At 39.4% G+C, this 24,794-nt stretch overlaps 2 protein-coding genes and 1 non-coding gene across 6 annotated transcripts in view; 2 read left to right on the top strand and 1 right to left on the bottom strand.

Moving 5' to 3' along the window:
- The window catches only part of INTS7 (integrator complex subunit 7), a 100,997-nt gene extending 88,261 nt beyond the window's left edge, over positions 1 to 12,736 (bottom strand). For both annotated transcript variants that reach the window (XM_012506770.2, XM_030813045.1), the window contains exon 1: positions 12,481 to 12,736. In XM_012506770.2, coding sequence (XP_012362224.1) covers positions 12,481 to 12,574 — 94 coding nt within the window. In that variant the 5' untranslated portion in view covers positions 12,575 to 12,736. The remainder of the gene's footprint in view (positions 1 to 12,480) is intronic.
- LOC115835309 lies at positions 2,345 to 2,467 on the top strand. Its single transcript, XR_004030297.1, has one exon. It is a non-coding gene; the product is annotated as a small nucleolar RNA SNORA26 (small nucleolar RNA).
- The window catches only part of DTL (denticleless E3 ubiquitin protein ligase homolog), a 68,198-nt gene continuing 56,093 nt past the window's right edge, over positions 12,690 to 24,794 (top strand). For 2 of the 3 annotated variants that reach the window (XM_030813048.1, XM_030813047.1), the window contains exons 1-4: positions 12,690 to 13,079; positions 21,834 to 21,932; positions 24,302 to 24,363; positions 24,448 to 24,568. Coding sequence is in view for 2 of the 3 variants with exons in the window: in XM_030813047.1 (XP_030668907.1) it covers positions 13,028 to 13,079; positions 21,834 to 21,932; positions 24,302 to 24,363; positions 24,448 to 24,568 (334 nt within the window). In the remaining variant the exon portion in view is untranslated. Of the gene's footprint in view, positions 13,080 to 20,144; positions 20,271 to 21,833; positions 21,933 to 24,301; positions 24,364 to 24,447; positions 24,569 to 24,794 lie in introns of all 3 variants that reach the window. The other variant, XM_030813046.1, reaches the window with a different exon arrangement.

Raw genomic sequence — 24,794 nt, 5'->3', positions numbered from 1 at the left:
GTACATGTGTCTTTTGGGTAGAATGATTTATTTTCCTTTGGGTATATATCCAGTAATGGGATTACTGGGTTGAATGGCAGTTCTAAGTTCTTCGAGAAATCTCCAAACTGCTTTCTACACTGGCTCAACTAATTTATATTCCCACTAACAGTGTATATATAAGCATTCCCTTTTTTTAACAGCCTCACTAGCATGTTATTTTTTGACTTTTCAATAATAGCCATTTTGACTGGTGTGAGATGGTATCTCACTATGGTTTTAATTTACATTTCTCTGATGATTACTGAAGCTGAGCATTTTTTTCATGTTTGTTGACTGCTTGTATGTCTTCTTTTGAGAATGCCTTTTCATGTCCTTTGCCCACTTTTTAATACGGTTATTTGGTTTTTGCTTGTTGAATTGTTTAAGTCCCTTATAGACTCTAGATATTACACCTTTGTCACATGCATAGTTTGCAAATATTTTCTCCCATTCTGTAGGCTGTTTACTCTGTTGATAGTTTCTTTTGCTGTGCAGGTGCTCTTCTGCTTAATTAGGTCCCACTTGTCAATTTTTGGTTTTGTTGCAATTGCTTTTGAGGATTTAGTCAAATTCTTTCCCAAGGCTGATTTTCTTCTAGGATTCTTACAGTTTGAGGTCTTACATTTGAATATTTAATCCACCTTGAGTTAATTTTTGTATATGGTGAAAGGTAGGGGTCCAGTTTCATTCTTCTGCATAGGGCTAGCCAGCTATCCCTGTACCACTTATTGCATAGGGAGTCCTTTTCCCATTGCTTATTTTTATCGACTTTGTTGAAGATCAGATGGCCGTAGGTGTGCAGCTTTATCTCTGGGTTCTCTATTCCACTGTTTATGTGACTATGTGTGTACCAGTACCATGCTGTTTTGGTTACTGTGGCCTTACAAATTAGTTTGAAATTGGGTAATTGATGCCTTCAGTTTTGTTATTTTGCTTAGGATTTGTTTGGCTATTTATGCTCTTTTTTGGTTCCATATGAATTTTAGAAGAGTTTTTTTTTTTCTAATTCTGTCAAAAATGACGTTGATAGTTTGATAGTAATAGCACTCTGTAGATTGCTTTGGGCAGTTTGGCCATTTTAATGATATTGATTCTTCCAATCCATGGGCATGGAATGTTTTTCCATTTGTGTCACCTAAGATTCCTTTTGGTGGTGTTTTGTAGTTCTCCGTGTAGAGATCTTTCACCTCCTTGGTTAGATGTATTCCTAGGCATTTTATTTTTTGTTTGGTTTTTCTTAATACAGGTAAACATACTATATACATAGCAATGCTACTTTTAGCTATTTACCCAAATGAAATGAAAACATGTCCACACAAAGATCTGTATGCAAATATTCACAGCAGCTTTATTCATTAATAGCCCCAAACTGGAAACACATATGTTAATCAACTAGTGAATGAATAAACAAATTGTGGTATATCCATACAATGAACTACTACTCAGCAATAAAAAAGGAACCAGTTACTGATGCATACAACAAAGGTGGATCTCTGTTGTGCAGCTTTGAAATGATTACAAACACATAGTCTGCTATTGTGAGTGAAATGTTCTGCTCTGATAAGAACAGGGAGTGTAATCTCCCTCCCCCGAAGACATGGCTCCTAGCATTGAAAATCTTGTCATCATGGATCTCCAGTGTTGGTCAGATCATCTCTCCAGAGAACATCTCATAGAAAGGTACACCTCAAACTTCAATTAGACTTTACATTCACAGAGGCCTGTTTCCATCCTAAATGCGCAATTAAACTTTACTAATTTGACTCTAAATGAAACTAGTATTCACTCACATGTGGTTTCTGGACTTTGTCTATCAAATGTGTTCCCTGTGAGATGTGTTCTTGTTATTTTCCCTCTCTAAACATTGTGAAAAATACAGGGAAAATTCTTTCTGTATGGTAATAAACTGCGTGATTTGTGAAATCATACCTTATTTTAACCACATAAAACAACCTCAAAATCATTATGCTGAGTGAAAGAAGCCAGACCCGAAAGACTACACTTACCTATTGTATGATTCTATTTTATATGACATTCTGGAAGAGGCAAAACTACAGGGACAAAAAACAGATTGGTGGTAGCCAGGAGCTAGAGAGAGGGAACTGACTGCACAGGGGCACAAGGAAAGTTTTTGGGGTAAAGGAAATATTCTATGTCTTGACTATGGTCATGGTTTCATGACTGCATACATTTGGTGAATTTTATCTGATACAAATTATACCTCACTAAATCTGATTTTTAAAAAATTAAAAAAAAACCCAACAAACAAAAAAGAGTTAATATTCAATTTTCTAAAAATTTCATTAAGAATTTGCCCTTTCCTGTGCCCTTTTAAGGTTGATGTAGTGCTTGAAGAAGCTAACATAGAAGGATAAAGTTAAGTTTCTACAAAACCCAGAGAAGAGACTGGAAAACTCCTCTCTGGATCCTGCCTGGAGTCACAGCTGAACCAGGAAAAAAAAAATTCACTAAGAATGAATAGCTTGGTAAGGATTTAACAGCATCAATTTCAAATGTCTCTGTTTAGTATTTTACCAGTCACAAAATGCTGATTATATCCTCACAGGAATAAGTATCTTAGAATATCTCTGTCCAGTAACCTTTGATTAGTCTTAAAAAAAACAACAAAGGAGGCCAGGCACAGTGGCTCATGCCTGTAATCCCAGCACTTTGGGAGGCCGAGGCTAGCAGATCACCTGAGGCCAGGAGTTCAAGACCAGCCTGGGCAACATGGTAAAACCCCGTTTCTACTTTAAAAAAAAAAAAAAAAAAATACAAAAATTAGCCCAGCGGGATGGCAGGCACCTGTAATCACAGCTACTAGGGAGGCTGAGGCATGGGAATTGCTTTAACTCAGGAAGCGGAGGTTGCAGTGAGCCAATATCGTGCCACTGCACTCCAGCCTGGGTGACAGAGACCCTGTCTCCAAAAAAAAACAAAAGACAAAGGAAATCTGAAGGCTTTTCCTAGTTGCCACAATGTTTCATACACAAGACAACCACAAAGTGAAACTGCATAGGTAATTTCTATCATTTACTAATGGGCGATGTTCTGCAATGCACTCATGTTAGTTACTCAGTACTTAGAACATTATTTCCTCATAGGAAAATAATAGCACTATCAGTGCTCATAGTACTCTGGAACCTAATAACCATTTATAATAAAAGTTTCTATGGGAAAACTAATTAACATTTCTAACGAGATACAAACACATCCCTCCTTCATCTGCTCCCTCCTCCCCTTCACCCTCTTATACACACAAAGAACTGCCTCTGAAGCTCTAGAAATCCTTTTCCTATCAAACACAACGACGAAAGGGATAATTGTAAGTAGCTGGCAGTGTGGCTCATGTAGCCTTAAAGGCTTTTCTAAAAGCCTGATATGAAAAATGGGTCAACAGACACACAGGGCAGAGAAGAGGAAAGACGTAGCTGAGGATGGAGGTGAGAGAAACAGAGAAGGAACAGAGATGTGTGCTTATGTATATGTGTTGGCAAAGGGGTTGAAAAAATCCACAGTAATTGGATTGTTTCATTTTCTTCTCACTGTCAGTAGCTGAGTTAGATACAAAGGACGGTAAAGTTCTGTTTATAATGAATTAACCTTGGCTAAGATGAAAAAGGCATAGTAGGAAACAGCCTATGTACAGGTAGTCTCCTTGACAGAATATAATCATGTTTTATCTTCCCTTGAAAAACAGAACCAAAGACCATATTGATTTGTTTAAACATGCTGATTTAAAATGTACCAAAGTTTATTTTGAATGAAGCCAGAGAATGTTTTGATTTATCTAATATCATCAAACTTTTTTCTCTGAGATAAAGTAGACTCTCACTCCTCTGTAACAACACCATGGGGTAAATGAACTAAAGAATATTAAATCTCTTCTGTATTTTCTGATGTAAGAGCCCTCCTTAGGAAAGAGGTAGTGAGAAGTCAGGCTGGCTCCGAAGGATAGGAGCTAAGATGAAAAAGAAGGAAAAAGTGCTTTAAAGGCCTATTACTTAGCAACAGCCCTGGGTTGGGGTAGTATGGTACTCATCTTGCTTGCTCTAGGCCAATTTTGTAAGCACTGGAAAACAGGAGCTCAGCACATTCCAGTTCTAGTCTAAGAGGGGCTAGACATTTTATTTGTATTGCTTGCTACAGGAAGAATGCCCTAGTCATAAGACCGCTAATCATAAGAATACTACCGTAAGCCCAGAGATAAGATTAAGAAGGAGGGATGTGATTGCTATACCTATATTTTATTTTGTATCCACCAAAAAAAAAACAGATCTCTCTTCCTTTTCTGTACCTGGACTTAAACAGTGCTTAACTCAGTTGCAACATGCATGTATACCAAGGGAACTAAAATAGGCTGTAAAATCATTTATTCATTCAAAATTCATTTGGCAGTAGTAAAGCATTCATTATTCTAACATTATTTTGCACTTAAAATGTGCAGAGCTTTTTGCCAGGCTAGTGGTTTTCAGCTTGGTTCTGTATCAGCAATATCTGTTAAGTTTTTGAAAAATATCTACTAGGTGTTTTACTCCAAACCTACTAAATATATGGGGCAGAGTCCCAGGCATCTGTTTAACTGCTTTGAAAAGGCTGGCACCGAGATTCCTTTTTTTTTTTTTTTGAGACAGTCTCACTCTGTTGCCCAGGCTGGAGTGCAGTGGCGCAATCTCAGCTCACTGCAACCTCTGCCCCCCAGGTTCAAGTGATTCTTGTGACTCAGCCTGCCGAGTAGCTGGGATTATAGGCATGCACCATCACACCTGGCTAAGTTTTATATTTTTAGTAGAGACAGGATTTCACCATGTTGGCCAGGCCGATCTCAAACTCCCAACCTCACGTGATCCTCCTGCCTCAGCCTCCCAAAGTACTAGGATTCCAGGCGTGAGCCACTGCGCCCAGCCGGCACCTAGATTCTCAAGCCACTTGATAACTTATTTGACTAGCCTGCCCACACTGATTATACTGGAGTTAGAAAACTACTAGGCTGCTGAATTTGGTCCTCAGAATGCTTTCATCTGACAGGCACAATGTTTTTAAAGGTTTTGAACACACTGTCAAGTTTTACAAATCACACTTCACATAAAACCCCAGGATCTCTGGTTTTAGAAAAGTAAAAGATCTGAAATCTTACTGAAGAAGGTAGAAGCGTCTGACCAAAGAAACATAGTAGTACTGCAGAAACATTACAGTATTGCAGGTCCGTGTTGAAGGTCAGTGTGGATTTGGCTCCCATTTATGATGATAGCCATGTACCCCATTGTATGACTTTCTGCAGCAATTTTTGACTGCCTTTGGGGATACGTGAGTAGAATGGAACCTTGGATGTGAATTTAAAGTACTGGTAAGAAAGCAAATGAAGTTAATAAAATGAGGGACCATGAAATCTAAGCTGAACAAAGAAGTAAAACAGGTACAGAAATGTATAGAAGTGAAATACCGAGGTCTGAATGAAAATAAAGACTAGCCAAAATAGCAGTTAATCATAATGATAATGATGATACACATTTAGTGCTTATTCTGTGCCAGTCACTTTAAGCACTTTATATCTATTAAAGTCTCACTAAAAATCACATAAATTAGGTACCATTATTTTCCCCATTTGAAAGGTGAGGAAACAGGCATAGACGAGTTAAGCAATTTGCGTAAGAAACAACAATGCTAACAAATGACAGAGTTGGGATTCAAATTCTGGCAATGTGGCTCCAGAGGCTATAGTGCTAACCACTATGCTAAAATGCATCTCTAGCAAGCAACTAGAAAGAAAGAGATTAAGATTCAAGAATGAGACATTTAAATTAGTGATTAAATGGTGGAATTCTGAGGCGACGAATTCTAGGAGATTAGGGGAATACCATAAACTATGGTAAACTTGGGGTTTGGGATATACATTAATCAAGTTTTCAAAACAGCACAAATCTCCAAGTAGCATCTATCAGCAGTTCTTAGCTGCAAGCAACAGAAGCTAACTCTGGCTTATGAGGCAGAAAATGAGTTTATTAAAAGCTTAAGAAATATTTTTAAGGCTAAATTTCTAGGAACACCTAATACCACACTACCTAACCAACTGGATGGAGGAACCCTGTCTTTGATAGGAAACACCAGATGTAACAATTAGCTCTGCTGTCATCTAGGAATATCGTAGCCATTGTTGTTGCTACACTAGAAATACTGCTGCTGCCATGGCAGAACTGTGAGTGGACACTTCAACTCTTCCTTCTTGCATCTCTAACTTCTAAATCAGACAGTGTGAAGGAAGTGTGTCTGACTGGCAGAGCCTAAGTCAGATCCTGCACTCTTGCAAGGGAAACTAGGAAGTAAGTTTTTGCTTCTACCTTGGTAAGACAAGGTTCATGATATGGGACATTCCTTAAGCACAAAAAGAGTGTTCAAAATATATTAAGCAACCATCAACATAACTAACATCCACTACAAAGAACACCACAAATAAAGCATTACCAAACACAATTTAGGAGAATTTGTGACATACATTTGCTTTAGCTAAGAGATGAGGATGATTCAAAATTGAACCATAACACAAACATACCTTAAAATCTATATATTAATAAAAGGTGTGTGGGGGGACACGGGTAGAAATATGAACACAAGCATAAAACCCACAGCTTAAAAAATTGATGGCAAAGCCAATTTTTATACTTAAAAAGTAGAAATAGAAACAAGTAAAATGACAGTGAAAACTAATGATGCATTAGTTAAGGCAGCATCCATCCCCCAAATTTCAGAAAATGTCTGTAAATGTACATGGCAAGATGTATGCAACGTCATCCAGTATGCACATGAGAATACTAATCTAGAATTCTAAACAAATTTGAGTTTATGAATACCAACTTCTAGGAATATTTAATAACCCACTTTGCAAATTCCAAGACAGTACATCTTAGTTATATGTAAGAATGAGTCCGTGGGTTTCAGTAAAAACTTGAATTTTTGGATTAGTTCATAAACCATCAAGGAATTACCAACCAGGCTGCTGGTTTTTATGTTGCATTAAGTTGCCCAGAGTCTCACCTTAGCTTCAATTCTACATGATTTTTTTTTTTTTTTTTTTTTTTTTGAGATGGAGTTTCATTCTTGTCGCCCAGGCTGGAGTGCAATGGCGTGATCTCAGCTTACTGCAACCTCTGCCTCCTGGGTTCAAGTGACTCTCCTGTCTCAGCCTCCTGAGTAGCTGGGATTACAGGTGCCTGCCACCACCCCTGGCTAATTTTTGTATTTTTAGTAGAGATGGGATTTCACCATCTTGGGCAGGCTGGTCTCGAACTCCTGACCTCAGGTGATCCGCCCGCCTCGGCCTCCCAAAGTGCTAGGATGACAGGTGTGAGCCACTGCGCCCAGCCTAATTCTACATGATTTTATAGGTCCGCTTCTTAACACTCTCAGACTAAGTGTGGTCTGGCAGCAGAGATTCTCAGGGAGAAAGAATCTGACTCAGTGCAGGTCACATGCCTACTTCTGAATCAATCAGTTACGGTATGGAATTAGTCACCTGGAACAAATCTGGCTGCTGAGGCCTTTCTCTTGAGGAGGGCCTATGAAGATATTTCCCCAAAGGCCTCATATTTGTTTACTGAAACACCAATGACATCTGAGCCATATCAATAATGTAAAAGCAATCTGTGGTCTTTTTTGACAATCTTTTTTGATGGTCTGAGAATTCAGGTATTTTGGAATACAGGTGAGGTGACAGCATCTAAGGGGGAAATTAGAGTGTAGAGACAGTTGTCCTGATTCACATCATTTCTCTATTTCATAACTAAATTTTTCATTAAGCACACCATCGAGCTTTTTCACACAGCATTACGTTCACCAGCACCTTTAGGAACAAATCTATCCTCTATATTTCCTTCCTTCCCATTACATCAGCTGCAAGAAAGGGAATGAGTCACCGCTCTCTTCCCCATTGCTTTCACCTCATCCTTTCCAAGGTCAACATTGCAGAAGGCAGATAGGCTGAATAATGTCATTTAAGAGACTCCTCTCTTCCCAGGGGGAAGGAGATCTTGCATAAGTTTTCTCAAATCATCAGGATAACCTTCCATCAGTTGATCTAAAAATGTTTAGACTAAGAAATTATATTAGTGAAAAAGTTACACTAATTTTTGTGAGATGCATCCTTTATATTGCCAATTATGTATAGCAATGATTTTATCATGAAATGTGTCAGATAAACATAAGCTGTAATGTATTTGATTATGACACTTAATTCTGCTTGTGTATGCTCAGTCTTACAGAAGCTCAGTTAGCATGGCCATCAGCCTACAACTTTCAATGCTTTCCCATTGCACTCTGCACAAAATCCAACTTCTTGTCCTGACTAACGGTGCCACATTTGATCTAGCATTGTCCATCTCCTTATATTTGTATGCAAGCTCCTTAAAGATGTCTTGTTTGCCAATATAGCCCCTAGTCTGAGTACAGAGCCTGAGACAATGCAGGTGGTCAGTAAATATCTGTTGAGTAAATGAACGGCTATCATATGAAGGATGATTTTCCTGTTATTAACTACATCCTAAAGTAATGGAATTGAGTCAGCTTCAAAATAGTATTCACTTATTCCTATAGAGATCAGAAACAATCAGCTTACTGCCAATGCTTGCTCAAAAGGCTCAGAATAATGTACAGCAGTTATAAATATATAACAGGTTATGAATGGCAGCATTTCCCGAGTGTGTTTCTAAGGACACCAGTGCCACAAAATATTTCTTTAAAATAGTGTTCAAAGGTTACATCTTATGCCTAACTGCCTACTCATCTCCATTTGGATGTCTAAGAGACATCTCAAATTTAACATGACCCAAACTGATTTGATTTCAGTAAACAACAATACAAACATCCTCCGAGTAGCTCAGACCAAAAACCTCTAAGTTTTCTTGACCACTTACTCTTATATCCTCATCTAATCCATTAGCAAATCTTGTTGGCTCTACCTTGAAAGTATATCCAGAAGCCGGGCGCGGTGGCTCAAGCCTGTAATCCTAGCACTTTGGGAGGCCGAGGTGGGCGGATCACAAGGTCAGGAGTTTGATACCATCCTGGCCAATATAGTGAAACCCTGTCTCTACTAAAAATACAAAAAAAAATTAGCAGGGTGTGGTGGCGTGCGCCTGTAGTCCCAGCTACTCGGGAGGCTGAGGCAGGAGAATGGCGTGAACCCGGGAGGCGGAGCTTGCAGTGAGCCGAGATGGTGCCACTGCACTCCAGCCTAGGGGACAGAGCCAGACTCTGTCTCAAAAAAAAAAAAAAGAAAGTATATCCAGAATCTCAGGACTTCACACATTTTCAGTGTCACCACCTTGGTCTAAGCCACTATTTTCTTTTCCCTGGATTGTTATAGTTGCCTCCTCATTGGTCTCCCTACTTGGGTCCCTGACCCTCCCCACTTCAGTCTATTCTCAACACAGTAGCCAGACTGATACTTTTCAAAGGAAAGTCAGATCATGTCACACACCTGCTGAAAATCCTCCATGGTTTCCTTTCTCATTCAGAATGAAAGCCAGTCCTTTTGATGGCTTGCATGGCCCTACCTGAACGGGACTCTGGTTATCTTTTTTTTTTTTTTCTTTTTGAGACAGAGTCTTGCTCTGTTGCCCAGGCTGGAGTGCGGTGGTGTGATCTTGGCTCACTGGAAGCTCTGCCTCCCGGGTTCACACCATTCTCCTGCCTCAGCCTCCCGAGTAGCTGGAACTACAGGCACCCACCACCAGTCCCGGCTAATTTTTTGTATTTTGTTTAGTAGAGACAGGGTTTCACCATGTTAGCCAGGATGGTCTCGATCTCCTGACTTCATGATCCACCCGCCTCGGCCTCCCAAAGTGCTGGGATTACAGGCGTGAACCACTGTGCCCGACTGACTCTGGTTATCTTTCTATACTCATTGCCTCTTACTTTGCTCCAGATAACTGCATGCAAAGGAGGCTTCTACCTCAGGGCCTTTGTACTTGCTGTTCCTCCACTTGATTGAGGAGGTCTTTCTTGCCTATCCTTCATAAAATAAGAAATCAGCTCCAGCCCCAGATCGGTTTTCTCCAGTCCCTTTCATTGCTTCATTTTCCTTTATAATATGTATCACTACCTGTCACATTTGCTGTATTTGCTGAGTGTCTGCATCTGCTGTCTAGAATGTAAGCTCTATAGGGGCAGGAGTTTTGTTTTATTTCATTAACTGCCATGTTCCTAGTACAAAGCCTGATCAAATAAGTCATGTGTCTGTGTGTGTATGCTGAGGTGGGGGAGATATTTCAGAAACAGTATTCCTTGGAGTTTGGGAACGAAAAAAGAGTTGGAACTTGTAGCCTTCTGACCTTTAGCTCACAAAACAGAAATACTTTAACAGGTACAAGATGAAATGACTCAATATTTAAAATACTCAACTATATTCAAAATGAAACTGGCTATTTCTATAACTTAATTTCCTAACAGCTTTAAAAGGTACTATAGATGAGATGAAAAAGAACAAGTCATCTTTCTGAACCTGAGATTCATCTGTAAAATACGCCAGGCATTGCTGGGAGGAGTGAAAATGATCACTTACTCTGTGTCTAAGACTGACACCTATTTCTTTCTTACAGATATAAAATATTTTCATTTCAACGCTTCTTTAAAAAGGAAAAATTGTGGGTTTTTTTCTTACAACTGCAAAATTTGAGGAATTAAACAATTCTAAACTCCTCTTCAGTGCCCCATCTTTATCCCTGTTCCACAACCACTATCCTACTGTCAGCATGGGACAAGCTCAGCTGGACCAGAATGGTAGAAAATGTCCTTAGAACTCGTAGGGATATTAGATGTTATCCTGACCTGTAACTTTCACTGAGGAATAAGAAAGAAATGTATCAGAATGAGGAGGAAAGTGTTTGAAAAACACATTTAAGTCCGGGCGCGATGGCTCATGCCTGTAAATCCCAGCACTTTGTAAGGCCAAGGCGGATGGATCACCTGAGGTCAGGAGTTGGAGACCAGCCTGGCCAACATGGTGAAACCCCGTCTATACTAAAAATACAAAAATTAGCCGGGCGTGGTGGCGGGCGCCTGTAATTCTAGCTACTCGGGAGGCTGAGGCAGGAGAATCGTTTGAGCCCGGGAGGCGGAGGTTGCAGTGAGCCGAGATGGCGCCACTGCACTCTAGCCTGGGCAACAGAGCAACACTGTCTCCAAAAAAAAAAGAAAAGAAAAACACATTTAATATTATAGTTTTATTTTTCAGAGGAGAAAAACCCTAAAGATTTGGTAAGAGAAAGAAAAGTTCAACATAATTTTCTTGGTTGATGGGGGTGCACTAAAGATATTGAGACTCAACCAAAGGAATATCCCATTAGGGGGTTGTGAAATTTTTGTGTTTATCAAAAGAAGGTAAAAGCTTTTTTAAGAGCCTGAGAAACTCTTATTTAGACTAACCCACTAAAAATATTAACAGTTTAAAAAATAAACAGAAAAAGAGTCCCAAAAAAGTTAATAGACATGTCCAACTCAGAAAACTGGGAAGTGGCTCAAAGGGGACTTAAAGAGAGATCCTTCTGAGTTCTAGTCCAGTTCTCCAACATTATATATTGGCTACAATTAATCAAGATTTAATTGTATACCAGCTGCCGAAATGTTTCCCGTACAATAAAAATCCTTAATATGAAACAAAGGTTTCATATTACTAGTCGAGTTCTTTACTGACAAATTTCCGACCTTGCCTCCCATATCCATATCTAAGAAGGGAGGTATATCTCTTCAGCATTTACTAAATGCTTCTTTTGCATACTATTAAGTCACTTAATACAATTCTGCCGGCTCAATGGTACTGTACCCACTTTGCAGACGACAAGCCGAGGCTAGATGAAGTTAATCATAAGATTAGCGGCACTGTAATTTAACTCAGTGTAACCCCAAAGCTCCTTCCACACCAAGCTGCTCCCTTGTACGGAAACAGAACTCCTGGAACTTGTCCGCAGAGAACGAGCAGGGCCCTTGCTTTTTGTATGGTCTTGGCCAGGTTTAGCCTGCCTTGTAACCCGCAGGTAACAGAGCTATGGAAATCAAATGAATCGCTGTCAAGTCGGTGCAAGATTACTATTCAGCACATTTCATGAATACCTGGTCTCAACTGAACAGACTGAAAACCAATTTCACAATTTCTTTGTAGTGTTTCTTAGAAACTAGCCACTGTCACTGCTTAGAAAATCGGGGGACTGCTCCCTCAAGTGGTCAAAACGGGCCTCTCACTAGAGCTCGTTACTTGTTTAGCCGGTATAAGGCCAGTCAGACAATCCTGCAAATTTCCCGCAACCTCCCGAAGGGGTCAAAGCCCACGCCCCAGCAAAAGCACAGGCGCTCTCCACCCAGCGAAGATATGCGCATGCGCCTATCCGTCTTCTCCCGAAGCTACCACCACTTGGTGGCGCCACTTCCCCCCACGCCCGTTTCACCCATTCAGCCCGCTCTTTCGAATACCTTTGTCCAATTCCATAAGGGCAGAGTTGGCATCCAGTTCCTGTTCGCCATAGCCGGCATCTGCCAGGAAAGACTTAGTTGAGTTTGACGCCATGACCCGAATAGTTACTCGACTAGCCTAGTCAGAAAGATTGCAAACTCTACCCCAGGACCGCCATCTTCTTCTGCCGCCTTCTTGCTGGTTTTTCTTCCGCGCGCTGTCAAGCCCTGTTACGCATGCGCCCTGGTCACCCCGCGGTTTGTCTGCGCCTCTGCTGCCCTCTGCGCAGGCGCTCAAGGAGCTCTTGGACTCCAGGTTCCCGCGGCTGGGAGAAAAGGAGGCGGGGATCCTAAGGGGGAAATGACTGTGAGGCGCCCGGACGTCGCTCGGAAGCCAATCAGAGAGCGTGACGTCAGTTTGGCGCGGAGTTTGGCGGCCGGGGCTTACAGTGGCGGGAGTTGGAGGCGATAACGATTTGTGTTGTGAGAGGCGCAAGCTGCGATTTCTGCTGAACTTGGAGGCATTTCTACGACTTTTCTCTCAGCTGAGCCTTTTCCTCCGGCCCTGATGCTCTTCAATTCGGTGCTCCGCCAGCCCCAGCTTGGCGTCCTGAGAAATGGTGAGTAACGGTCCCAACCGCTGCTCGGAGCTGGCGGAATTCATCTCCCCCGAAACACACGCCACCTCCGACCAGGGCCGACTCCAATTCTGAACTCAGCTTCTGAGTTCTCCCGTGGCAAGGGTAAAGTAGCGTTAGCGGGGACTACTGAAAACAGCTGTACTTTCATCGCCTCGGGACACTTGTAATCGTAATCGGGCTTTTAAAATCGTCACGTAGGCAGGGACGTCGAAATAACTGCCTTCCAAGGCCCCTTACAACTTACATCTCCATTGCGCGTTAACAGGAAAATGCATGCATTTGTGTGTATATGTTTCTCTCAACAGTTATTTGAGATGGTCAAAACTCATAATCATTGATTAATTCATTCGTTTGTTGTAGAATCTTAGTGAGCCCAGCTATTTGCTATAGGTATATACCAGTGAATATGACCCGCTGTTAAGGAACTCAGTCAAGCAGAGAAGACAGGATATCTGCTTTTAACAGGATCAAAATCTTTTTTTCACCGTTTACTACATGGCCATAAAAATTTAACTTATAGAGTGAAAGATGCTTGTAACCACATCCGCCAGAGATGACCCCTGTTAATAGACTGAAGTATATTATTCCAGATGTTTTTGACGCTAGAGGTAATATCTATTGTTTTCAGAAATCGGATCAAAATGTCTGTTTTTTCACTTAATGATATAAGTTGAACGTATTCCCATGTTAATATGTAGAAATCTAACTTATTTTCTTACGCTAAAACATTGGCAATAAGAGATTTGAGGTTAGGTTTGGATGTCATCAACTTAAACTTTTTGGTAAGTTTCTGATAAGGGAGCTGACTACCCACACTAACCTTGGACAGAAATAAAATCTCACTCATGTGAAGGTCGACTATAGCCAGAGGTTCTTTTTCCCCTTGAAGCCATGTGGAAAACGAACCTGAGAAGGGAATTTTTATATTCAGGGATGAGTCTAGGAAAATGATATTGAGAAAGAGACTGAGAAGTAGTCCCTCAACTTCCTGCTAGCAGTCTGAAACTTTATACCATCCTTATTTATTTCCCTCTTAGATAATCTTTGTAATTATACTTAAATGCTCCTCTTTCTGTCTCTTCTGGGACCTTGTTTGAGTAACTTCTTTGCCCTCTATTTAAGAGTGACAGTACGCACAGTGGCTCAGAGCTCTGTCTTTGAAGATAAACTGCCTGGGTTTTATTATACCTCCACACCTTACTATATGTGTGTCCTGGGGGAGCTGTTCAGCCTCTATTTTGTGACAGATTTTCTCCTAATTATCCATGTGTTTACCTTTCCCTTCCCTCTTTCCTATTCACAAGTACTCATTCGTTGTTACGTAATAGACACTGAAATTCATTCATTATTATATGTTACCCACTGAAATCTATAGAATCATCTCCTTTCCTCTTCAGTGTTGGTGTTCCATCCTTGACCCCTTTTCTTCTTCTGCCTACTCCTTTGGATGATCACAGCCATAACCAGGGCTTCTTCCACATCTACATACATACAATCTTCTATTTCTTATATAGTAAGTCCTCACTTAATGTCTAGATAGGCTCTTGGAAACTGTGACTTTAGGCAAAACAATGTATAACTAAACCAACTCTACCATAGGCTACTTGATATAAATAAGAATTAAGTCCCAGTGGCATAGTTTGGTCACACAAACACCACCGAACTTCTAAAGAAAGACTCAAAGCACTTTTAATATTAAATGTTGAAATAATTATGTGCTATACATATATTTGAGAAAGATTAATAAAAACAAGTGAGATAATTATCCAAGTTTTGGTGTATCAGTGAGTGACCTCGGTCATAGTGGTGGTGGGCTAAATCAAGGAGTAAATGTTTGCAAAGTGAAAATTGGAAGGAGCACCTCCTACCACCACCCAGTTCAAAAACAATCACAAATATGGCAATTCACTGAGCCCTTTCATACCAAATCGTTTATTGTCATTCATTTGTATGATTATTGTAAAGTTTACCCATTTTTATTTTACAATTATTTGTATTCATTCATTTTCTGACACACTTATTCCAGCTCAGGCCTGTGGGTGCCTGGAGCCTATCCTGGCAGCTCATGGTACAAGGTGGAAACCAGCTCTAGACCAGACGCTATTTCATCACAGGAAGCACTCACACACACCCATTGTCTACTGGGACCATGTAGACACACCAGTGAACCTAGCATACACATCTTTGGCATGTGGGAGGAAACCAGAGTACCTGGAGAAGACCTCTATGAACATGGGGAGAGCGTGTACAAACTCCACACAGCCAATGGCCTCAAACAGGAATTGATTTTTTCCTTATGAACAGTATGGGGAAATAACATTGGACAAAATTATGTTATTGGAAGACTTCCTGTACCTGAGATTCATTCCTATAAAAGCTGTGTGGGCTGATTATCACCTAGACAGTCAATCCCACAAGCATCTCAAACTCAAATACCCAAAACTGAACTCAACTTTTCCCCCAAACCTGCAATATTACCAATTTTAGGGAATGGCCTCATTATTTAAACCTGCCAGAAACCTGAGTCAATTAAAGACTTCTTCATCTTCCTCATAGTTACACATTCAAAACATTTCTTTAAAATCTCTTGAATCCATCCTCTCTTCTTTATCTGTTATGATTATGCATCTTTACTGTATCCTGGATGTGTTCTATTTTTACCATTCCATTTCCCTAGGTTGGGCCCTAATGCCTTCTTGTCTGGATTGTAAGAAGTCTCCCAAATGGCCTCCTAGTTTGTCTTCGGTTTATTCTCCACATTGCTGCTAATGATCCTTCTAAAATGAAAATCTGATTTTCTGTGTATTTTTAAATTGATATCTAAAAGTTTTTATTATAAACTTAAATAAATGCAAAGAATATAATTTCGGACCATATTGGGAATATTGACATTTTAAAAATAAAAATGCTATATCACTCTTTTAAGTGTATCTAATATAATTTAAATACTATAGTGATTTGATAATCACGTCATCCATTTTTTAGAAAAATATGAACAAACTCCTCTTTAACTGCTAGACATTCCATATAGCTGCTTTTTCCTCTTGAATTGATTTCCATTTTATTTCTCCTACAGAATTTCTCCTAATGTAATTTAATCTTATGCTTGAAAAGCTCTTTTACTGATCACTCTGTCATACCCTTCTGTGTCAAAAAATGTGTTTAAATTGCTGTTTTCTGTCATAAGCCTCCAAGTGTTAAAACTTCTTTATGGATTGAATTTTCAATTCAATTATTAGTACTATATGATTGATTAAAACAATATAGATTACCAATTTTGATAATTATTAACCAAAAGTAAAATTTTATTGGAAGTATATCTTTTTAAAGAGATGAATTTGGGTGTTTATGGTCCCTTTATTGAAGGAATTAATTATCTCTTAGTTAAGGCTCCACCAGTTTGTTTTTATTTAAAAATATTTGATACCCAAAAGTTTTTATTCTTTGGATCAGTGCAAGGTTTAAGATTGGGGCACGGGAATGCCTTTCTTTTATAAAGTGGAAGAAAGGAAGTGATGAAGGGAAAGGGAAAAAGTGGTACCTCAACCTTCTCAGAGACATCAGGTTTTTCAGACAGGTGAGTTTTAGAAATGCGCGTATATAGTCATCCAATTGCTTATAAATGGAGATAACATTTTGAGAAATGCATCATTAGGTGATTTTATCATTGTGCAAACATCACAGAGTATACTTAAGACAAAGCTAGATAGTGTAACTACTACACACCTAAGCTATATATTTTTCCTAGGCTATAAACCTGTATCGCATATTACTGTATTGAATACCGTAGGCATCTGTAACACAATGGTAAGTATTTGTGTATCTAAACATAGAAAAGTTTCAGTAAAAATAGGATATAAAAGATAAAAAGTGGTACCCCTGTGGAGGGTGCTTACTATGAATGGGAGCCTGCAGGACTGGGGGTTGCTGTGAGTGAATCAGTGAGTGAGTAGTCAGTCAGCATGAAGACCTAGGACATTTTACTACTGTAGACTTTATAAACACTCTATACTTAGGCTGCATTAAATTGATTAAAAAATACTTTCTTCAATAATAAATTAACCTTAGCTTACTGTAACTTTTAAACTTACAAACATCTTAAATTTTTTAACTTTTTGACCCTTGTGGTAACAGCATAAAGCACAAAATATAATTGTACAAAATGTTTTATTTCTTCATATTCTTAGTCTATAAGTTTTTTTTTATTTTAAATGTTTTTCTTTTCTTGACTTTTCAAACCTTTTATTAAAAACTAAGACACGATAGGAATTTTTAAGCTCCATTATAATCTTGTAAGACTACCATTGTGTATGCAGTCTGTCTTTGGCCAAAATGCCATTACGTGGCATATGACTGTATATCGTAGTTGAGTACAGTAGTACCTCCTTACCCTTGAAGGATACGTTCCAAGACCCAACCCTGTGTATGCTGTGTTTTTTACTATACAGACACATACCTATGATTAAGTTTAGGCACAGTAAGAGATTAACAATAACTAATAATAACAGAGAACAATTATAACGATATTCTATAATAAAAGTTATGTGAAGGTGGCCTCTCGGAATATCTCATTGTACTATACTTGGCCCTTCTCATGGTGATGTGAGATGATATAATACCTACAACATGAAGAGGTGAAGTGAGATGAATGATGTAGGCAGGCACTGTGATGTAACATTAGGCTACTACTTCCAACTATGTGACAGACAAAGCAGCTTCCATGTGATAAAACATTAGGGTACTACTCCCAACTATATGACAGACCTTCCAACTATGTGACAGACAAAGCAGCTAAGTGACTAAAGAGCAGGTAACGTATATGGCACTGATACTCTGGACACAGGGATGATTCATATCCTGAACAGGTCAGGGTAGGACAGTGTGAAATTTTCTTGCCACTCAAAATGGCACACAATTTAAAACATGGATTGTTTATTTCTGGAATTTTCAATTTAATAATTTCAGACCATCATTGACTATAGGCAACTGAAACCACGAAAAGCGAAACCACGGATGAGGGGTAACTACTGTATCTGGAAATTGAGTCTCTGAAAACTCTCATGTTCTTGTATACTACTTGGAATATGTGCATATAACTCCAGGGGCTTAAGTTGTACGATGAGGAAATAATAGCTTTTTCCAGACGTGTTGTGGAGGAAAGCATTACAGTTTCATGTTCATAACACAATAAGGATCCAAAAGTAGCTTAGGGTGGTTCATCAGTGAAGTGTGTATTGCAGGGATTGCTTAAGTAGAGGGGTAGGCAAGGACCAATCACTCACCATTCATTGGTGTTTGGATGTTAATTGTAGGCAATGAGGCAGAGTTAAAGAGTCATTGTTTAATTGTAAAAAATTGTAGGTTTTTTGTAGCGTATCATCTTCATTTCAACCAAGTTGTTCAAAAGTCCCTTTTGAGTTTGTATTTTGCAGCTGATTTTTTTTTAATTCCAAAACATGTATATTTACATAACCTTTGAACAGAGGCTTTTGTTTTTACACACTTATTCTGTAGGTTAATACTTGTGACCTCAACATAACTATTGCATTTTTTGGGGGGTGGGGTGGGTGGGGACGGAGTATCGCTCTGTTGCCCAGGCTGGAGTGCAGTGGCGAGGTCTCAGCTCGCGGCACGCTCCACCTCCCGGGTTCACGCCATTCTCCTGCCTCAGCCTCCGAGTAGCTGGGACTACAGGCTCCTGCCAGCACGCCTGGCTAATTTTTTTTTTTTTTTTTTTTTTTTTTTTGTATTTTTAGTAGAGATGGGGTTTCAGCGTGTTAGCCAGGATGGTCTCGATCTCCTGACCTCGTGGTCTGCCTGCCTCGGCCTCCCGAAGTGCTGGGATTACAGGCATGAGAGACTGCGCCTGGCCTATTGCATTCTTTTAGTGGTCTTTAACAGCTCCTTTACAATAATATCTGATGTTGAAATAATGACATGATGGCCCCAGAACTAATGATTAAATTTGGATTAAATTTCTTTGGTGCCCTTCTGTTGATTCCTTCAGATTATATCTGAACATCCAAATGTAGATTTGTCAGAGGTTATGTCAGGCTAAGATGTATTCTCCACATAGTACTTTTGATGAAAAGTGAGAATTCAGAGTACCCTAAAATGTGAGTTTGTTAATTATTTAAGATGCTTTCAATAGATTGTAAACTCAGTGTTTCCTCCAATGCTTATTGAACATTTGGTTTTCAGTAATTACTTGTTGAATGAATGTTTATTTTATATATTTAAAATGTCTGGATCACAAATCAGTATGATAAAAACAAATCTCTGAAGATGTCTTTACTTTGTAGGAGCATAGTGCACATTAGATCTCTGACCTAAGCAGAATAAACTTTTCTTCCACCCTGAGTTTCTTGTTCTCTGTTCTAAATTCAATGAAAATTTACCCATCTTTCAAGACCTCCTGTAAAGACTCCCTGACCCACTACCACTAGCTAGGGCTAACTTAATGTTTTCTAGGGGTAGGTACATAACACTTCACTTTACAATTTCTCTAATATAATTTAAGATACTATAATTGTTGCTATTAGCATTTTAGATTCCTACAATTTCAGCACTAAAGGAAAAAGGAAGTAAATTTGGTGAATATGTTACTGGCTATAATAGTTGCATTGACATATATTATTTTCTTTGGCTCTTTGACCATTGGATTTTGTATGATGTTCTGGAATAAGAATTTAATTGAAGGGGATAGCAGTTTTAATGGAATGCTTTTGTGGTTGTCTCTTTGGTAGGAGAAGGGGGAAGATCTTTCTTAATATGCAAAGGCCTCTTGTTTCTTCTAATCTCAATGTACTAGTGAGAGTCTCCATTTTAGATAGTAAGCCCAAACTATACATCCCCAGAAGTTGGAAGTGCTCTTTTATTTTTTCCTTAGGACTCCTTAATGAAATAACAGAAATGGTGTCTTCCATAAGTGAATCTATGTTAATATCTAAAGTTTCTTAAGGACAAATATTTACCTCTGAATTTGTTAAAAATGCTGAAATGTGATGCTCTATTGCAATTCTATAAGGAATTGTCTTGTTTTAGGATGGTCTTCACAATACCCTCTACAATCCCTTCTGACTGGTTATCAGTGCAGTGGTAATGATGAACACACTTCTTATGGAGAAACAGGAGTCCCAGTTCCTCCTTTTGGATGTACCTTCTCTTCTGGTAAGAGAATTACTATCTAGGCAAGGCTTGGACAGAAATGATCTATTTCACACTTACAGGGAAAATATACTAGAGTATTTCCCTTTCAAAGAAAAGTAAATTAGGTGGATATTAGAGTTTTTGTAAAAATTGTTGTCTTCTGATTTATAAAATAGACTTTCCTTAATTTCCATACATCATTAGCATAACTATATATTTCCTCTAAAGCATAGGACTATTCTAGCACCATTTTTAAAAAATCGATATAAGGAAAGGGTTGCAAAGGTTCAGCTACTATGAAAACTGTTTTATCCAGTAGATACATACCCTTTGATCTGGTTGAATGTATCTTTCTGTGACTCATTGAGGAATATATGAACAGAAATAGAAGTACTTCAGCCAGGCTCAGTGGCTCACACCTGAAATCCCAGCACTTTAGGAGGCCAAGGTAGGTCTGGGCACAGTGGCTCACACTTGTAATCCCAGAACTTTGGGAGGCCAAGGCGGGTGGATCACTTGAGGTCAGGAGTTCGAGGCCAGCCTGGCCAACATGGTGAAATCCCGTCTCTACTAAAATTGCAAAAAATCAGCTGGGCGTGGTGGCGCACCCCTGTAATCCCAGCTACTTGGGAGGCTGAGACAAGAGAATCACTTGAACCTGAGAGGCAGAGGTTGCAGTGAGCCAAGATCATGCCATTGCATTCCAGCCTGGGTGACAGAGTGAGACTTCATCTCCAAAAAAAAAAAAAAAAAGAAGAAAGAAATAGAAGTATTTGTCTCCACCCATAATAGTTTGAGAGGAAAGAAAAAGTTGTGAAAAGGAAATTTAAAACTAATAGACTCCTTATAAAAATTAGCTGGGCATGGTGGTGCATGCCTGTAGTCCCAGCTACTGGGGAGGCTGAGGCAAGAGAATCACTTGAACCTGGGAGGCGGAGGTTGCAGTCAGCTGAGATCGTGCCACTGCATTCCTGCCTAGGTGACATAGCGAGACTGTCTCTCAAAAACAAACAAAAACTAATAAGACTATTATGTAGTCACGATTGTGCTAAAAATAAGCAAATAAAAATATGATTAAAAAAACTAATAGACTCAGCCTGCTGGCGGCCTACATCATCATATGCCTTTGTTTGCCATTGGCCAGTACCACTCTTGTTTTAAGTACTACCCTCGATTTAGCCCTTCTTTAAATAAGAGATTATCTGAAGAAAATTTTGGTGGTTTTGAGTAAGCTTAAAAATTTTTGTGGCTGGGCGCGGTGACTCACGCCTGTAATCCCAGCACTTTGGGAGGCTGAGGTGGGTGGATCACTTGAGGTCAGGAGTTCGAGAGCAGCCTGACCAACATGGTTAAACCCCATCTCTAGTAAAAATACAAAATTAGCTGGGCGTGGTGGTGCATGCCTGTAATCCCAGCTACTTGGGAGGCTGAGGCAGGAGAATCACTTGAACCCAGGAGGTGGAGGTTGCAGTGAGCCGAATCGCACCATTGCACTCCAGCCTGGGTGACAGAACAAGACTCTGTCTGAAAAAAAAAAAATTTTGTGTTACTCTTTATATATTTTATTCTTTCTTTCTGCTTTAGCTCCCAATATGGAACATGTACTAGCAGTTGCCAATGAAGAAGGCTTTGTTCGATTGTATAACACAGAATCACAAAGTTTCAGAAAGAAGTGCTTCAAAGGTAAGTCTAGGTCTACAATTTTTGTTTTAACGTTTAAAAAACTACAAATCCTCAAGTATATTATTATTTGAACACATTCTGTTTTAGTCTGTCTTGTGTTGCTATAAAAGAATAACTGAGACTGGGTAGTTTATAAAGAAAAAGTTTACTTGGTGCATGATTCTGCTGGCTAGAATATTAGACATCTGGTGAAGGCCTCAGGCTGCCCCCACTCCTGGCAGAAGGCAAAGAGGAGCCCATGAATACAGAGGTCACATGGCAAGAGAAGGGGGTGGTACCAAGCTCTTTTTTAACAATCAGCTCTCCAGGGAACTAATAGAGTGAGAACTCACTCATCTTTCACCTCTTAGGGAGGGCATTAGTCTGTTCATGAGGGATCCACCCCCATGACCCAAATGCCTCCCATTAGGTCCCACTTCCACCTTTGGGGATTAAATTGTAACATGAGATATGGGAAGGGACAAACATCTGAAGTATATATAACACATTCCCAATTATATTAACTTCTGATTAAGTCTTTTTAGGGACCAGGTTAGATGTGAATGGTGGACTGCCTATCTGTCAATAACTGTTAACTGTGACAATGCCTTTACTCAAAGTTAAGAAAAATACTTTTTAGGATTAAAAACAATTCTTCAAAAAGTTGAATCTTTAACACTTAATGTGGTTAGAGAAGTGTTGCTTTAAAATATTTATATTAATGAAGCGTTTTTCATGTATAAAGCAAAGTTCTAACCTTAAGAAGCTGATAATTTGGAACCCGTAAGTCAAGTGTTGAAATAACTGAAATAAAACAAAGACTATAAATGATGTAAAAATAGAAAGAAAATACACTGGTGTCAAAGAGAAAGCTCTCATGTAGTAAAGAAGGCTAGGACAATTTACGAAGGATGGGGCATTTGAGTTGGATTATGGTATTTAGACCAGTGGAAATGGAAGGGGGCACTCCAGGTGAAGGGAAAAGCATTAGCAAAGGTCTAGAGATAGAAAAGCATAGGATGTAATAAAATAGGAAGTGACCAATTTGTTTGGAATAAGATATCGAGAACAGTGAGAGACGAGGCTTGCAACCAAGATAAAGACTAAAGAATGCAAAATGTTGAATGTCAAACTAAAGTATTTTACATTCCATTCAGAGAGCATCATGAAGTTCTTTTTGTTTTTGGTTTTTGTTGTTGTTGTTGTATTTTTGGTAGAGATGGGGTTTCACCACATTAGCCAGGCTGGTTAACTCCTGGCCTCAAGTGATCTGCCTGCCTCAGTCTCCCAAAGTGCTGGGATTACAGGTGTGAGCCACTGTGCCCAGCCAGTATCATGAAGATTTTTGAACTGGAATATATTTCAGAAAGATTCCATTTTAGAGAATATATTACTAGTGAACTCATGGAAAGGAATTGTAGTTCTCATGTGGTATTTAAGGGAATGTGTAATTTCCGTGAGTCCACAAATTCTCTTTGCTCATGCCGAAGGGTGCTGACTACTGATTTTTTATGTGTGCATCTTTATTTTTATTATTTTAAGTTCCAGGGTACATGTGCAGGACATGCAGGTTTGTTACGTAGGTAAACATGTGCCATGGTGGTTTGCTGTGCATATCAACCCATCACCTAGGTATTAAGCCCAGTATGCATTAGCTGTTTTTCCTGATGTTCTCCCTCTCCATGTTCCCCCTCAAGAGGCCCCAGTGTGTGTTGTTCCCCTCCCTGTGTCCATGTGTTCTCATTGTTCAGCTCCCACTTATGAGCGAGAACATAGGGTGTTTGGTTTTCTGTTTGTGCGTTAGTTTGCTGAGGATAATGACTTCCAGCTCCATCCATGTCCCTGCAAAGGACATGATCTCATTCCTTTTTATGGCTGCATTGTATTCCATGGTGTATATGTACCACATTTTCTTTATCCAGTCTATCATTGATGGGCATTTGGGTTGATTCCATGTCTTTGCTATTGTGAATAGTGCTGCAGTGAACATATGCATGCATGTATCTTTATAATAGAATGATTTATGTTCCTTTGGGTATATACCCAGTAATGGGATTGCTGGGTCAAATGGTATTTCTGGTTCTAGGTCTTTGAGGAAGCACCACACTGTCTTCCACAATGGTTGAATTAATTTACATTCCCACCAACGGTGTAAAACTGTTCCTATCTCTCCGCAGCCTTGCCAGCATCTGTTGTTTCTTGGCTTTTTAAATAATTGCCATTCTGACTGGCGTGAGATGATATCTCATTGTGGTTTTGATTTGCATTTCTCTAGTGATCGACTACTGATCTTTTTACTACTACAGCTTTCCAGGCATTTAAACTTATATTAATATGGCTACCACAGAATACAATTTAGACATTTCACATTTACCATTTTCTTTGTTTAGAATGGATGGCTCACTGGAATGCCGTCTTTGACCTGGCCTGGGTTCCTGGTGAACTTAAACTTGTAAGTGACTTTATTTCATTAGGATCTGGGTAAATACTGATAAGGGATTGCTTTATTAAATTGTGCTTACCTTATTTTTGAAAGGTTACAGCAGCAGGTGATCAAACAGCCAAATTTTGGGACGTAAAAGCTGGTGAGCTGATTGGAACATGCAAAGGTCATCAATGCAGCCTCAAGTCAGTTGCCTTTTCTAAGTTTGAGAAAGGTAGGTTTGTGCTTATCTTCTTTCATCTCCTTAACCTTCTTTGCAGTGGGGAGATAAGAACCTGTAATTGTTTCTACCCTTTCCCCTATCAAAGTTACTACTTTACCTACATAGATGATTAAGATTCTTTTTTTGGAGACAGTTTCGTTCTGTTGCCCAGGCTGGAGTGCAGTGGCGCCATCTCGGCTCACTGCTACCTCCACTGCCTCCCGGGTTCAAGTGATTC

The sequence above is a fragment of the Nomascus leucogenys genome, chromosome 5, assembly GCF_006542625.1.
Source record: "Nomascus leucogenys isolate Asia chromosome 5, Asia_NLE_v1, whole genome shotgun sequence".
NCBI classification, from domain to species: Eukaryota; Metazoa; Chordata; class Mammalia; order Primates; family Hylobatidae; genus Nomascus; species Nomascus leucogenys.
Note: the sequence above shows the minus strand (reverse complement) of the source record. Positions and strands in the feature narration are given on the sequence as shown.